Raw genomic sequence first — 17,474 nt, 5'->3', positions numbered from 1 at the left:
TTCCGGGTGAGTCCTTGGGTGGCTTTATGATGGACTTTGCATATCATGGTTACCTGTTATTGTTGTTGTTGTTGTAGTCTTTATTTCTGTCCTGCCTTTCTCCCACAATCCTGGCAGTCTATCCTTTGCTAGAATTCGAAAAGGGACCCCTCCAAAGGGCATCTAGTCCAGCCCCTTTCAGCCAGGCAGGCAGGCACATTCAAAGCCCTCCCGACAGATGGCCATCCATCCCCAGTTCAAAAACCGCCAAAAAAGGAGATTCCACTGGAGTCGCAGGCAGTCTATCCTTAGGCATGAAAGGTACCCCCAAAGGGCATCTAGTCCAAACCCTTTTTCAGTCAGGCAGGGAGGCACGTTCAAACCCTCCCGACAGATGGCCATCCATCCTCAGTTCAAAAACCTCCAAAAAAGGAGATTCCACTGGAGTCGCAGGCAGTCTATCCTTAGACGTGAAAGGGACCCCCAAAGGGCATCTAGTCCAAACCCTTTTTGCAGGCAGTCATGTTCAAAGCCCTCCCGACAGATGGCCATCCAGCTTCAGTTCATAAACCTCCAAAAAAGGAAACTCCACTGGAGTCCCAGGCAGTCTATCCTTTGCTAGGGTTGAAAGGGACCCCCCCCCCCCAAGGGCATCTAGTCCAAACCCTTTTCAGCCAGGCAGGAAGGCACATTCAAAGCCCTCCCGACAGATGGCCATCCATCCTCAGTTCAAAAACCTCCATTGGAGTTGCAGGCAGTCTATCCTTTGCTAGGCTTGAAAGGGACCCCCAAGGGGCATCTAGTCCAGCCCTTTTCAGGCAGGCAGGCACATTCAAAGCCCTCCCGACAGATGGCCATCCAGCCTCAGTTCTGCATTCATGATAATAATATCTAGTATTATAATAATAATATTATATTTTATTAGTAGTAGTATATAATAATAAAATATAATATTATTACAATAATACTAGATATTATTATCATTAATGCAGAACTGAGGCTGGATGGCCGTCTGTCGGGAGGGCTTTGAATGTGCCTTCCTGCCTGGCTGAAAAGGGCTGGACTAGATATTATATCATATACCATTACTATATAGTATTATATTATTCTATATTCGTAGTAGTAATACTGGTTTAATCAAAGCCAGCTAACAGCTTCCAACAAAGAATTCCCCCAGGCAGGAAGCAGCCAGGCCTTGAACCTGCAAGGCCATTCAGTGCTAATCAAGGTGGACAAATTAGGGTGAGTTGGTCGAGGGAGGCTTGTATATACAATTAAAATTGCAAGACTCATGGATCCTTCAAGGTCTTCATCGTCCTTTCCCTTGCATTGCAGGTGACCATGGCCATTGCCCAAGCCCAGGAGTGCGGACATCGGGACGGCAGCGCTTGCGAAAACGTGGCTCTGAAAAATCTGGGTGAGCCCCAATATTGGGGTAGAGTGGCCGGAAGGGAGGGTCCTTGTGGGTTCTTGGCCAGCAAAGTCCAATCTGCTTCTGGGTCTAGAGAACAGCCGGCTGCGGAGGGAAGAGGAGGAGGAAGAGGAAGAGGGCGAGGAAGGCTCCGGGACGTTGCTTTTCGAGGCGCTTTCGGACTGGGAGAAGGAACTGGAGCGCATGGGAGCGACCGGGTGGAGGGTCAGCCCCGCCAATGAACGCTTCGATATGTCGACCAGGTAGGAAAGTGGGATCAACACTACTAATGTGCAATAATATACTAATACTATATAATACTATATACCACTAATATATAAAAATATTAGTTACTTTGATTGTTCTTTTCTTGCATGGCAAGGGGTTGGACTAGATGTCCTCTTGTGGTCTCTTGCAGATCTATTATTCTATTACTAATATCTAATAATATAATAATACCATATCATAATGCTATATAATATTATATAGTAATATGAATACTGCTAATATGTAATGATATAATAATACTATATAATATTATAAGCAACTATTTATATGTGATAATATAATAATATATAATAATGCTACATAAAATTATAACGAATATATAATATAATACCAAATAATATTATATAATAATATGAATACTACTAATATGTAATAATATAATATTATTACATAGTAGTATTCATATTATTATATATTATTATATTATATATAATATAACATAATAGATAGTATTATATTATTGCATAATCGTAATAGTTGTATTATACTAATATATAATAATATAACATTACATTATATTATATTATATTATATTATATTATATTAAACAACTACTACTAATAATATAATAATATTACATTATATTATATTATATTATATTAAACAACTACTACTAATAATATAATAATATATAATAATATGGCATAATATTTTGCTAATATATTATAACATAATACCATATAATGTTAGGAATGCTACTAATATGTAATAATCTGCTAATACTATATAATATTATATACTGCTACTAATATAAAACAATATAATAGTACTGCATAGTATTATTACTAATATATACTAATAATACCAAATAATAATACTATATAATTTTAATATATAATACTCCTCCCCCCCCCCACACACACATAATATATATGCCTTGCCTGTTTGAGGCAAGTGTGAATGTTGGCTTTGGCCACCATGATTAGCATTGAATGGCCTTGCAGCTTCAAAGCCTAGCTGCTTCCTGCCTGGGATGAATTCTTTGTGGGGAGTTGTTAGCTTGCCCTGATTAAGCCAGTATTACTACTATGAATATATAATAATATAATACTGTAGAATATGATATTATATACTACAAATAATAAAATATAATATTATTACAAATATACTATATAGTATTATTATATACTAATAATAAATACTATATAATTTTAAATATATAATACTACACACACACACACATGTAATGTATATGCCTTTCCTGTTTGAAGGAAGTGTGAATGTTGGAACTGGCCACTTTGATTAGCATTGAATGGCCTTGCAGCTTCAAAGCCTGGCTGCTTCCTAAGAATCATAATACAACAACAATTGACAAACTTTAGTTGGCGAATCAGCGGAGGATTGGCCCAAAGTAGGGGGAGATGTACGTTGTCAGCCAAGAGGTCAAAGCGGGATATAAATCAATGCAGTGAGAAAAGCCGGATATTATGATTGCATAAAGTTGCATCTCGCTCTCTTTCTTGCACGTCTCCTTTTCCCTTTGGGAGTCTTGAACTCGCCTCCTTTCCTCTCTTTAGCCTCCCGAAGTATCTCTGGGTTCCCGGCCGGTTCCTGGACAACGAACTCAAGAGGACTTTTGTGCATTTCAACGAGCGGCGCATTCCGGTGAGAGGATGGGATTTGTAGTCCAAGGTCCGGAGATCCCAAGCATGAAGTGCAAACTCAGTTGGGAATGCCACTGATTGTGTGGTGGTTTCGAGTGGCGCATTCCGGTGAGAGGATGGGATTTGTAGTCCAGGGTCCAGACCTCAGGCATGAAGTACAAACCCAACTATGAACCCCATTGATTGTGCAGTGGTTTTCTATTTCTGTCTGGGAATGAAAGAGGGTGAGGATGGATGACCTCTAGGGTGCCCACTTTGCAAAGAAAGGCACAGAGAGGAGAAAGCGCTGGGATTTGTCAACAAAGGATCTAGAAAGAACTTCTGATAAGACATTCCATAATAATATTATGTATTATCTATAGAAATAAAGAATGTAATGTTTGTTTGTGGGATTAATATAACGCAAAAACCACTGGACGAATTGACACCAAATTTGGACACTATACCCCTGACAGACCAACGAGTGTCCATCACCCCTAAAAACACACACACACACAAAACCCCAGCGGAGCAGGCTTAAAAACCCAAAAACTACACCATATATACATATACACTCATTTACGTATACACATGCACACATTCATATATGTATATGTACAAACACACATAAATATACACATATACACACATACATATACATACACACACATATATACACACATGAACACACAAATATACATATAGAAACACACATATATATACATACATATATACATATACACATGCACACACACATGTATATATATATACAGACAAATATACATACAGACACACATACATAGACATACACACACATATATACACACATACATATATACATACATATACACATACATACACACATATATATGTATACACACAAATATACATATAGACACACATACATATACATACACACGTATATACACATGAACACACAAATATACATATATACACACATACATACATATGCACATACACACATGTATGTATATATACATATACACACATACATATACATACACATGAACACACAAATATACATATAGACACACATACATACATACACACATACATATATATACATATATACACATACACACATACACACATATATGTATACACACAAATATACATATAGACACACATACATATACATACACACATATATATACATGAACACACAAACATACATATACACACACACACATATATATATACATATACACATACATACACACACATATATGGGTATACACACAAATATACATATAGACACACATACATATATATACACATACAAATATACATATAGACAAGCACACACATATACACAATATGTATGTACACATACAAACATACAAATACACAAATATATACACACATATATATACAGACATATATCTATATCTATCTATCTATCTATCTATATATGCAAACACACATATATATACAAACACACAAAACACATATACACAGACTGGGCCACAGCAACGCGTGGTAGGGGATGGCTAGTGTTCAATAGATATTAATTAGATACCCTTCACACCCTCCGTTTTGTCCATGCTCAGAGGCTGTGTTGGTGTCACCCGTCGGGCAGCAGTCTCCTCCGGTCGGCCAGCTTCCACCCGGATTCGGATCCGGAGAAGGAGGACATGAGGTACGGCTCTCTCGGAGGAAGTCGTAGAGGTCCGTTTGCGCCGAGCGAACCTTGATCCTCATCCCACGTTCTCCGTCTCTCTCCTGGCAGGTCGGTGGAGAAGCTGATGCTGGCCGGACATTCCCAGTGCGTCGTCGTTGATGTGGCCTCCGACCTCCCCAACTTGCCCGAAATCCAACAGTCGTACGCCCGGCTTTGGACGCTTTGCCTTTGCCTTGCAGGTGAGCGCTGGTCCATTTCGTCAGCATCTATCGGGAGGGCTTTGATTGTGCCTTTCCTGCCTGGCAGAACGGGGTTGGACTGGATGGCCCTTGGGGTCTCTCCCAACTCTAGGACTCTATTAGGGTGGATGGCCATCTGTTGGGAGGGCTTTGATTGTGCCTTTTCTGTTTAGCAGAAGCATTATATTATTATTGCTATTGTTATTGTTGTTATTATGCAGAGGGTGGGTGGCCATCTGTCAGGAGGGCTTTGATTGTGCCTTTCTTGCTTGGCAGAAGCATTATTATAATATTGTTATTATTAAGCAGAGGCTGGATGGCCATTTGTCGGGAGGGCTTTGATTGTGCTTTTCCTGCTTGGCAAAAATATTATTATTATTATTATTATTATTATTATTATTATTAAGCAGAGGCTGGATGGCCATTTGTCGGGCGGGCTTTGATTGTGCCTTTCCTGCTTAGCAGAAACATTATTATTATTATTATTATTATTATTATTATTATTATTAAGCTGAGCCTGGATGACAATCTGTCAGGAGGGCTTTAATAGTGCCTTTCCTGCTTAGCAGAAGCATGATGATGATGATTAAGCAGAGGCTGGATAGCCATCTGTCAAGAGGGCTTTAATAGTGCCTTTCCTGCTTAGCAGAAGCGTGATGATGGTGATGATGATGATGATGATGATGATGATGATTAAGCAGAGGGTGGGTGGCCATCTGTCAGGAGGGCTTTAATAGTGCCTTTCCTGCTTAGCAGAAACATGATGATGATGATGATTATTAAGCAGAGGCTGGATGGCCATATGTCGGGTGGGCTTTGATTGTGCCTTTCCTGCTTAGCAGAAACATTATTATTATTATTATTATTATTATTATTAAGCTGAGCCTGGATGACAATCTGTCAGGAGGGCTTTAATAGTGCCTTTCCTGCTTAGCAGAAGCATGATGATGATGATGATGATGATGATGATGATGATTAAGCAGAGGCTGGATGGCCATCTGTCGGGAGGGCTTTGATTGTGCCTTTCCTGCTTGGTAAAAGTAGATGATGATGATAACGATGATGATGATTATTATTACTATTATTACTATTACTGCTGCTGCTGCTGCTACTAAGGAGAGGCTGGATGGCCATCTGTCGGGAGGGCTTTGATTGTGCCTTCCCTGCTTGGTAAAAGTAGATGATGATTATTATTAGTATTACTATTATTACTGTTACTGTTGCTGCCGTTGCTGCTACTAAGGAGAGGCTGGATGGCCATCTGTCGGGAGGGCTTTGATTGTGCCTTTCCTGCTTGATAAAAATAGATTATTATTATTATTATTATTATTACTATTATTACTATTACTGCTACTACTAAGGAGAGGCTGGATGGCCATCTGTCGGGAGGGCTTTGATTGTGCCTTCCCTGCTTGGTAAAAGTAGATGATGATGATGATGATGATTACTATTACTATTATTACTATTACTGCTGCTGCTGGAAGGAGAAGGAGATTGCAATGCCTAATAATAATAATAATAATAATAATAATAATATTGAGATTGCAATATCTAATAATGTCTTATTTTCCTTTCTCTTGGAGATTCATCAGTCGCCCCTTCAGACGAGAAGTGGCTCTCAAGCTTGGAAGGAACACGATGGTTGGATCACGTCAGGTGAGTTGGATGATTACTTCCTTCGTTCCCTATTCCAGAATCGCATTGGCCTTTTCCGCTGCAGCATCTCACTCTCGGCTCGTGATCGGCTTGGGCAATGGAAAGGAATCGGTTCTGATCGGCCTGCCTTTCCTTTTGCAGGGCTTGCTTGAAGAAGGCTGGAGAAGTCTCCGTCTTGCTGGCCGAAAGGAGTCGCTCGGTGGTCCTGCAAGGTAGACTATAAAGGGTCCTGGGATGTGTAGTTTGGAAGGCTCCGGACCCGGTGGGTGGCAGTTCAAAGTGTGGTCAAACTGCATGGAATCTTACAACCTTCCTAATGCTGTGACCCCTTCCTATAGTTCCTCATGTTGTCGGGGAAAATAGGCCTTGACATTCAGGAGTTGTAGTTGCAGGGATTTATAGTTCACCTACAACCAAAGAGCATTTTGCTCTCCCCCAGTGATGGAATTGAACCCAACTTGGCATACAGAACCCCCTTGACCAACAGCAAATACTGGAAGTGTTTGGTGGGCATTGACCTTGAGTTTTGGAGTTGTAGTTGCAGGGATTTATAGTTCACCTACAACCAAAGAGCATTTTGATCTCCCCCAGTGATGGAATTGAACCAAACTTGGCATACAGAACCCCCTTGACCAACAGCAAATACTGGAAGTGTTTGGTGGGCATTGACCTTGAGTTTTGGAGTTGTAGTTGCAGGGATTTATAGTTCACCTACAACCAAAGAGCATTTTGATCTCCCCCAGTGATGGAATTGAACCAAACTTGGCATACAGAACCCCCTTGACCAACAGCAAATACTGGAAGTGTTTGGTGGGCATTGACCTTGAGTTTTGGAGTTGTAGTTGCAGGGATTTATAGTTCACCTACAACCAAAGAGCATTTTGCTCTCCCCCAGTGATGGAATTGAACCAAACTTGGCATACAGAACCCCCTTGACCAACAGCAAATACTGGAAGTGTTTGGTGGGCATTGACCTTGAGTTTTGGAGTTGTAGTTGCAGGGATTTATAGTTCACCTACAACCAAAGAGCATTCTGATCTCCCCCAGCGACGGAATTGAACCAAACCGGACACACAGAACTCCCGTGACCCATAGAAAATGCCCAAATGTGAACACTGGTGGAGTTTGGGGGAAATAGACCATGATATTTGGGAGTTGTGGTTGCTGGGATGTATAGTTCACCGACAATCAAAGAGCATTCTGAACTCCACCAACGATGCAATTAAACTAAACTTGGCAGACAGAAATCCCTTGTCCAACAGAAAATACTAGAAGTGTTTGGTGGGCACTGACCTTGAGTTTTGGAGTTGTAGTTGCTGGGATTTATAGTTCACCTAAAGTCAAAGAGCATTCTGAACTCCATCAGTGATGAAATTGAACCAAGCTTGGCACACAGAACTCCCTTGACCAACAGCAATACTGGAAGAGTTTGGTGGGCATTGCCCTTGAGTTTTGGAGTTGTAGTTCACCTCCATTCAGAGAGCACTGTGGGCTCACACAATGATGGATCTGGACCAAACTTGGCACGAATACTCAATATGCCCAGATGTGAACACTGGTGGAGTTTGGGGAACATAGACCTTGACATTTGGGAGTTGTAGTTGCTGGGATTTATAGTTCACCTACAATCAAAGAGCATTCTGAACTCCACCAACGATGGACTTGAACCAAACTTGGCACACAGAACTCCCTTGACCAACAGCAAATACTGGAAGTGCTTGGTGGGCATTGACCTTGAGTTTTGGAGTTGTAGTTCACCATTGAAAATGGCACACACGATGCAAAGTAATGTCGTTTCCTATTTGTAAAGGCGCCAAGGTTTCAAAACAGATCCTTTCCCCCTTTTTTTCTCCCCTTTGCACAGAATCGGGTGACCGGGACCTGAACTGTTTGCTGGCCTCCTTAGTCCAGGTCCTTTCGGACGCTTACAGCAGAACCATCTCCGGGTTCCAGAGCCTGATCCAGAAAGAATGGGTTGCAGCCGGGCACCCCTTCCTCCATCGGCTGAATCTGTTCCAGAAGAACGACCGAGACGAGGTGCGTCGCTTTGGGCGGAAAATAATGCCTTTTAGGGTCTTCTTAGCCCTGTTTTGCTTTCTCAAAATCCATCCTCTTGGCAATGGAGGCAAAATAATAATAATAATAATAATAATAATAATAATAATAATAATAATTGTTCCAGGAGTTGAGTGTGACGTCTGTAGACAGTCCACGTTTCGCAGGTGTATAGCAGGGTTGGAAGGACAATGGCTTCATAAACAAGCACCTCAGTTTTCCTACGGATGTCTCGATCCTCAAACACTCCCTGCTTCATTCAGAATAATGCTGCACTTGCAGAGCTCAGGCAGTGCTGTATTTCAGTCTCAATGTTGACATCTGTAGACAGTCCACGTTTTGCAGGTGTATAACAGGGTAGGAAGGACACTAGCTTTATAAACAAGTACCTTAGCCACGCTATGGATGTCCCGATCCTCAAACACTTTCTGCTTCATTTGGAAAAATGCTGCACTTGCAGAGCTCAGGCAGTGTTGTATTTCAGTCTCAATGTTGACATCTGTACATAGTCCACATTTTGCAGATGTATAACAGGGTAGGAAGGACACTAGCTTTATAAACAAGTACCTTGGCCTCGCTACAGATGTCCCGATCCTCAAACACTCTCTGCTTCATTTGGAAAAATGCTGCACTTGCAGAGCTCAGGCAGTGTTGTATTTCAGTGTCAATTTTGACGTCTGTAGATAGTCCACGTTTTGCAGGTGTATAACAGGGTAGGAAGGACACTAGCTTTATAAACAAGTACGTTGGCCTCCCTACGGATGTCCCGATTCTCAAACACACTCTGCTTCATTCGGAAAAATGCTGCACTTGCAGAGCTCAGGCAGTGTTGTATTTCAGTCTCAATGTTGACGTCTGTAGACAGTCCACGTTTTGCAGGTGTATAACAGGGTAGGAAGGACACTAGCTTTATAAACAAGTACGTTGGCCTCCCTACGGATGTCCCGATCCTCAAACACTCTCTGCTTCATTCGGAAAAATGCTGCACTTGCAGAGCTCAGGCAATGTTGTATTTTAGTCTCAATGTTGATGTCTGTAGACAGTCCACGTTTTGCAGGCGTATAACAGCGTAGGAAGGACAGTAGCTTTATAAACAAGCACTTCGGCCTTGCTACGGATGTCCCGATCCTCAAACACTCTCTGCTTCATTCGGAAAAATGCTGCACTTGCAGAGCTCAGGCAATGTATTTCAGTCTCAGTGTTGTCGTCTGTAGACAGTCCACGTTTTGCAGGTGTATAACAGGGTAGGAAGGACACTAGCTTTATAAACAAACACTTCGGCCTTGCTACGGATGTCCCGATCCTCAAACACTCTCTGCTTCGTTCGGAAAAATGCTGCACTTGCAGAGCTCAGGCAGTGCTGTATTTCAGTTATTATTTTCTTCATCTTTCAGTCGCCGGTCTTCCTGTTGTTCCTGGATTGCATCTGGCAGCTCCTCCATCAGTTTCCCCGGTCTTTCGAGTTCACCGACACTTACCTGGTGGCTTTGCACGACAGCAGCTACCTGCCCTTTTCCAGCACTTTCCTCTTCAACTGCCAATGGGAACGGGGGCGGAGGAACCAGGTGAGACCCAAACCCCCACCTGGATAGAGTTCTCCATTTAGAAGTCCCCCAAATCACACCAATGTGGGCTCAGAATCCTCCAAATCGTGCCAATTTTAGGGCAAAATCACCCGAATCATTGTTTGACAGAAAGAAAGAAAGAAAGAAAGAAAGAAAGAAAGAAAGAAAAAGAGGAGAGAGGAAGGAGGGAAGGGAAAGTAAAGAGGAAGGAAGGAAGGAAGAAGAGAAAGGAGAGAAAGGAGGGAGAGTATAGAGAAAAAGGAAAGGAAAGGGGGAAATAAGTAGGGAGGGAGGGAGGCAGAAAGAAAAAGAAAGAAAGAGAAAGAAGAGAGAGGAAGGAGGGAAGGGAAAAGAAAGAAGGAAGGAAAAGAGAGAGAGGAAGGACTGAGGGGAAAGTAAAGGGGAAGGAAGGAGGGAGAGAAAGGAGATAGTACAGAGGGAAAGGAAAGGGGAAAATGAGGGAGGGAGGAATGAAGGAAGTCAGAAAGAAAAAAAGAAAGAGAAAGAGGAGAGAGGAAGGTGGGAAGGGAAAGGAAAGAGGAAAGAAGGAAGGAAGGAGAGAAAGAGGAAGGAAGGGAAAGTAAAGGGGATAGAAGGAAGGAAGGAAGGAAGGAAGGAAGGAAGGAAGGAAGGAAGGAGAGAAAGGAGAGAGAGTACAGAGGAGAAGGAAAATAAGGAGGAAGGAAAATAAGGAGGAAGGAAGGAAGACAGAAAGAAAAAGAAAGAGGGAAAGAAGAGAGAGGAAGGAGGAAGGAGGGAAGGGAAAGAGGAAGAAAGGAAAGAAGGAAGGAAGGAGAGGAAGGAGCAAGAGTACAGAGGAAAAGGAAATGGAAATAAGGAAGGAAGGAAGGAAGACAAAGAAAGAAAGAAAGAAAGAAAAAGAGGAGAGAGGAAGGAGGGAAGGGAAAGGAAGGAGGAAGGAGGGAAGGAGAGGGAAGGAGGGAAAGGAAAGGGAAAAGAGGGAGAGAAGAAGGAAGGAAAGCAGGAAGGAAGGAAAGAAGTGGAGGAGAGGAAAGAGGGAAGGGAAAGGAAAGTGGAAAGAGGGAGGGAAGAAAGAAAGAAAGAAAGAAAGAAGAGAAGAAGGAGGGAGGGAAAGGCAAGCAAAAAGAGGGAGGGAAGGATGAAGGAAAGCAGGAAGGAAGAAAGGAAGGAAAGAGGGAAGGGAAAGGAGAGTGGAAAGAGGGAGGGAAGAAAGAAAGAAAGCAGAAAGAAAGAGAAGAAAGGAGAGAGGAAGGAGGGAAAGAAGAGGAAAGGGGAAAGACGGAGGGAAAAAGGACGGAAGGCAGAAGGAAGGAAGGAAGGAAGGAAGGAGAGGAAAAAGGGAAGGGAAACAGGAAAGAAGGAGAGAAGAAGGAAAGAAAGCAGAAAGAAAGAAAGAAAGAAAGAAAGAAAGAAAGAAAGAGGAGAGAGGAAGGAGGGAGGGAAAGGAAAGGGGAAAGAGGTAGGAAGGCAAAAAGAAAGGAAAGGAAGAGGAAGAAGGGAAGGGGAAAGGGGAAGGAAAGAAAGGCCATATATCCTATATAATTGCTAGTATAATGGGAACCTGTCATTTTGGATTTCCATTTCAAGGTGGAAGAGTATTCGTTTTGGGGCAAAACTCACCCTACGAATCGTACAAAATTGGGGGGCAAATGTTACCAAAACAATGCCAATTTCAGGGGGAAAATCCCCCCTCCCCAAAATCATGCCGACTTGGGCGTGATGTCCTGGCAGGGTCCAAGAAGCAAAAGCCATCCATCCATTCGTTCCGTTCTTTCTCTTTGTTTCGGATCCAGAACGGGTTCCGCAACCAGCTCTACACCCCAATCAATGGCTGGCGAGAGACGGTCTGTCTGGAGATCCTGCGGGACGGAGGCTGCCCGGTCAAGGAAGCCGATCCCACGGCCTGCTTGCCCACCACCTGGGATTGGGGACTGAGGTTCAGCCAGCGGCAGCGGTCCCAATTCAGGAGCCCCTGGTTCCGCAAAAGGGGCCCCGGCACCGGAGTGGCCCTCAACGGAAACTTCCTGCCCCCAAATGCCAGCAAGGTAGGCCTTTTGGGGGACGAGGGGAGCACGAGAGCATTGGGCTCCCTTGAGATTTGCTACTGATATCCTTTAGGCGCCAGGATTCACCCTCCACTCTGCTCTGCATTCACCTTCTAGTCCAGGCATGGGCAAACTTTGCCCTTCCTTCCAGATGTTTGGACTTCGACTTCCACAATTCCTAACAGCCGGTGTCCCAATTGAGGGATATTATTATTATTATTATTATTATTATTATTATTAAGCAGAGTTTGGATGGCCATCTGTTGTGCCTTTTCTGCTTGGCAGAAGCATAATACTGTTGTTGTTGTTGTTGTTGTTATGATTCAAGGGCTGCATGGCCATCTGTCAGGAGGGCTTTGATTGTGCCTTTCCTGCCTGGCAGAAGCATAATATTGTTGTTGTTGTTGTGATTCAAGGGCTGCATGGCCATCTGCCTGGCAGAAGCATAATATTGTTGCTGTTGTTATGATGCAGAGGCTGCATGGCCATCTGTCGGGAGGGCTTTGATTGTGTCTCTCCTACTTAGCAGAAGTATTATTATTGTTATGATTATTAATATGGAGAGGGTGGATGGCCATCTGTCGGGAGGGCTTTGATTATTATTATTATTATTATTAATACCTCCTGATCTTTTCTCTCTCATTCTTTCCAGATGGAAAATGCTCATAATCCTCGGAATCATTATTATATCGTCCTTTCTGATGTTTCTTTCTCTCCTTCCTTCCAAACCTTCGTCCTCCTTGATTTCCTTCGTTCTCTCCTTCCTTCCTTCCAAACCTTCGTCCTCTTTGCCCTCCTTTCTGATTTCCTTCGTTCTCTCCTTCCTTCCAGACGGAAAGCGCTCCTCCGGGAAAAGGCTCCTCCTCCCTGTACCTCTTCTCCAAGGGATCCCTCACTTTGCAGCCGCAGCTCTTCCCGTGGAAGAACGGATCCCTGGCCAAGAGGGGATCCCGCCGGAACTTGATCCCCGAAGGCTCTGGAGAAGCGGAAAAAGTGACCAGGGGGAGTAAGCTCTTCCACGGCCGCCTCCCGGATCCCGAGGACGGGCTGTTGCTCTTCCCGTCCTTTTCAGGGCCTTCGGTCCGCTTCTGGAAACGCTGCTACCTTCGGGGGAATCCGGACGTTCCGGTACGTGGAACACAAACACACACTGGCGGAGGGAGGTGTCTACATGGTAGAATTAGCACAGTTTGGCACCACTTTCGTCACCAGGACACAATTCTAGGCAGTCCTGGGAGTTATCGTTTTGCAAGGTCTTTTGTCTGCTCAGCAAGAAAGGAAAGAAAGAGGAAAAGGAAGGGGAAGAAAGGAAGGGAAAGGGGTGGGAGGAAGGAAGAAAAAGAAGGGAAGGAAGGGGAAGTCAGAAGGAAGGAAAGGAAGAAGGGATGAAGGAAGGCAGTGATGAAAGAAAAAGAAGGGGATAGGAAGGAAGGAAAGAAAGAAAAATAAGGAAGGAAAGAAGAAGGGATGAAGGAAGGCACTGATGAAAGAAAATGAAGGAATGAAGGAAGAAGAGGAAGGAATGAAGGAAGGCAGCGATTAAAGAAAAAGAAGGGAATAGGAAAGGAAGGAAAGGAAGAAGAAGGAAGGAAGAAAGGATAGGAGGAAGGAATGAAGGAAGGCAGTGTTGAAAGAAAAAGAAGGGAACAGGAAGGAAGGAATGAAAACAAGAAAAACAAAGAAGGAAGGAAGGAAGGAAAGAAGGAAGTGATGAAAGAAAAAGAAGGGAAGAGAAAGGAAGGAAGGAAGGAAGGAAGGAGAGAAGAAAGAAGGAAGGAAGGAAAGAAAGAACGGATGAAGGAAGTCAGCAATGAAAGAAAAGGGAGGAGGAAGGAATGAAGGAAGGCAGTGATGAAAGAAAAAGAAGGGAATATGAAAGGAAGGAAGAAAAATGAAGGAAGGAAGGAAAGAAGGAAGGAATGAAGGAAAGAAGAAGGGATGAAGAAGGCAGCAATGAAAGAAAAAGAAGGGGAGGGAGGGAGGGAGGGAGGGAGGAGGAAGGCAGTGATGAAAGAAAATGAAGGGAAGAGGAAGGAAGGAAAGGAAGGAAGGAAGGAAGGAAGAAGGCAGCGATGAAAGAAAAAGAAGGGAAGAGAAAAGAAAAGAAGGAAGGAAGGAAAGAAGAAGGGTTGAAGGAAGGCAGCGATGAAAGAAAAAGACGGGAAGAGAAAGCAAGGAAGGAAGGAAAGCAAGAAAAAGAAGGGAAAAGAGGAAGGAACGAAAATGGGATGAAGAAAGGCAGTAATGAAAGAAAAAGAAGGGAAGCGATAGGAAGGGAAGGAAGGGAGGAAGGAAAGAAAAAGTGAAAAGAAAGGAAGGAACGAAAATGGGATGAAGAAAGACAGTAATGAAAGAAAAAGAAGGGAAGAGAAAGGAAGGAAAGAAAGAAGGAAAGAAGAAGGGATGAAGGAAGGCAGCGATGAAAGAAAAAGGAAGAAAAAGAAAGGAAAAAGAAAAAAGAAGGAGGAATGTGTTTGAGTGAAATGGAGGAAGGAAAGAAAGAGCCACAAAGAAAGTGCAAACCTAGGCAATGCTGGGTGTGTGTGTATGTATGTATGTGTATATACATATATGTATGTATATGTATATATATGGATGCGTTCTGCATTGTGTGTGTTTTAATTCCAAGCGTTGCCTTTCTTTCCAGGTGGGGCTCTTTGCTTCATCGGTTGCCGAACTCATGGAAGAGCTCAATCTTCTTGAAGAGCAGCTCTTGGCGGGCAAGAAAGGGCTCCTGCACAGCCCTTGAAGGGGAGAAAGCGCTTCTTACAACAACAACAACAACAACAACAACAACAACAAAAACTAGAAGTTATGGAGTTCGTTTTGCCATCCTAAGAAGGGGAAAAAAATACTCCAAACGATGCAGCATGGTGCAATTTTGCATTTCCTCATCTCCAAACTGGGATCGAACCCACTCTTCGTGTCTTCCCTCTTTGTGGATGTATAGATTTGCCGTTTTTAGATGATGCTATAGCTATATCCTACTCGTTGTTGTTGTTGTTTTTCTTTCAATGACTATAAAACTCTGTTTGGATCCATCATTAATGTGGAAGGCAGCTAAAAAGGCCAAGACGATTCCAAGCTGCATCAGGAAGAATGGGATCGGGGGAAGCGCACTTGGATCACTGGGAGTGTAATACCGCAGGCTTGGGAACTTTGGATGTACTCACTCTGGTGCATAACAGAGCACAAGCGTGACCTCTTCAGCGCTTCGGACTTCGGAACGGCTGCAGGGAATTCGGAAGGTGTCTCCAAAATGTCCTGGTTGAAGAGAAGCAATAACCTTTCCAAATATATATATATATGGCCCATTGTCATCACCAATTGAGAAAGATCCGTTAGCACTTTAATATGAACTTTTTCTTTGGGCACTCTTTACAGGCTGTTCTGAAAGAAAGAAAGAAAGAAAGAAAGAAAGAAAGAAAGAAAGAAAGAAATGGAGGGAGGGAGGGAAGGAAGGAAGGAAGGAAGGAAGGAGGGAGGGAGGGAGGGAGGGAGGGAGGGAGGGAGGGAGGGAGGGAGGGAGGGAAGGAAGGAAGGAAGGAAGGAAGGAGGGAAGGAAGGAGGGAGGAGGGAAGGAAGGAATGAAGGAGGGGAGGAAGGAAGGAAGGATGGAAGGAGGGAGGGAGGGAAGGAAGAAAGGAGGGAAAGAGGGAAGGAGGGAGGGAGGGAAGGAAGGAAAGAGGGAGGGAAAGAAGGAAGGAGGGAGGGAAAGAAGGAGGGAGGGAAAGAAGGAGGGAGGGAAGGAAGGAAGGAGGGAGGGAAGGAAGGAGGGAAAGAAGGAAGGAAGGAGGGAAAGGGAAGGAAGGAGGGAAGGAAAGAAGGAGGGAAAGAGGGAAGGGCGGAGGGAAGGAAGGAAGGAAGGAAGGAAGGAAGGAAGGAAGGAAGGAAGGAAAGGAAAAGGAGGGAAGGAATGAAAGGAAAGCAAGCAAGAAAGGAAGGAGGAAAAAGGAGGGAGGGAAGAATAGATGGATGAAAGGAAGGACATATATCCTATATTAGCCCTCCAAATCACCCCAAAGAGCTATGGGGTTATTTTCCCCCATGTCTTGGGGTCCCATGGGCCATTGTAGACCCCAAAAAGGCCAAACATGAGCAACATCAGAAGTGCCTCTGACTTCCTTACTGTTCGGAGGAGGAAAGGCTCTGTCTAAAAGCATGGCGAGAATGCCCTCCAGCGTTTGGGTGCAAAACCAATTTTGTAAAATGGGATACAGCCCTCCCTCGTCTTCCCTGTGGGGCTGATGCAAGAAATGGCTCCCAATATATGCAAATGGAAATTGGATGGAGAGAGAGAGAGAGAGAGATTAACCTTTGTGGGATCTTTCATCCCAATGATGCATTCGATCACCCCGTAGCATGACTAGTGTTTGGTGGGGGACACGGAGAGGTTGCATGTGTCATTTGGGGTTTTGCAAGTACATAATATGTTGTTTGTGTATATATATATGTATGTGTGTGTTTTGGAAAAAATCCTATTCTTCCAGCCTTCCTCTTAAAAGAGCACTTAATCTATAGCTATAAGGGGGTGGGGCATCCCTATAGATCTGTTGGTCCCAAACGTAGCCCTCCTTTATGGGCCTTTTGCGTTTTCCTTTGCCTTACATAGCCCATCTGTAAATGCATATGGTAGGGGCCATTAAATGCTGCTTACGTACTGGATAGATAAGATAGATAGATAGATAGATAGATAGATAGATAGATAGATAGATAGATAGATAGATAGATAGAGATGGGTAGGATGGATGGATGGATAGGTAGGAGGGAAGGAAGGAAGGAAGGAAGGAAGGAAGGAAGGAAGGAAGGTAAATAGATAGAATGGACACCTGGATTGGATGGATGGAAGGAAGGAAAGATGGGTGGGTGGATGGATGGATAGATAGATAGATAGATAGATAGATAGATAGATGATAGATAGATAGATAGATAGATAGATAGATAGATAGATAGATAGATAGAGATGGGTAGGATGAATTGATAGGAAGGAAGGTAGGTAGGTAAATAGATAGAATGGACACCTGTATTG

General features: G+C 43.4%; 1 protein-coding gene across 1 annotated transcript in view; it reads left to right on the top strand.

Annotated features, from left to right (window-relative positions):
• The window catches only part of MTMR11 (myotubularin related protein 11), a 27,759-nt gene extending 12,019 nt beyond the window's left edge, over positions 1-15,740 (top strand). The window contains exons 5-17 of the mRNA XM_067472362.1: positions 1-6; positions 1,315-1,396; positions 1,485-1,653; positions 3,196-3,283; positions 4,833-4,921; positions 5,012-5,142; positions 6,726-6,798; positions 6,940-7,010; positions 8,663-8,835; positions 10,248-10,418; positions 12,194-12,445; positions 13,277-13,573; positions 15,093-15,740. The exon at positions 1-6 is cut by the window's left edge and continues 137 nt beyond it. Of these exons, the coding sequence (XP_067328463.1) occupies positions 1-6; positions 1,315-1,396; positions 1,485-1,653; positions 3,196-3,283; positions 4,833-4,921; positions 5,012-5,142; positions 6,726-6,798; positions 6,940-7,010; positions 8,663-8,835; positions 10,248-10,418; positions 12,194-12,445; positions 13,277-13,573; positions 15,093-15,194 (1,704 nt within the window). The 3' untranslated portion in view covers positions 15,195-15,740. The remainder of the gene's footprint in view (positions 7-1,314; positions 1,397-1,484; positions 1,654-3,195; positions 3,284-4,832; positions 4,922-5,011; positions 5,143-6,725; positions 6,799-6,939; positions 7,011-8,662; positions 8,836-10,247; positions 10,419-12,193; positions 12,446-13,276; positions 13,574-15,092) is intronic.
• Positions 15,741-17,474: the final 1,734 nt, after the last annotated feature.

Source organism: Anolis sagrei, chromosome 12, assembly GCF_037176765.1.
Source record: "Anolis sagrei isolate rAnoSag1 chromosome 12, rAnoSag1.mat, whole genome shotgun sequence".
Classification (NCBI taxonomy): domain Eukaryota; kingdom Metazoa; phylum Chordata; class Lepidosauria; order Squamata; family Dactyloidae; genus Anolis; species Anolis sagrei.
Note: the sequence above shows the minus strand (reverse complement) of the source record. Positions and strands in the feature narration are given on the sequence as shown.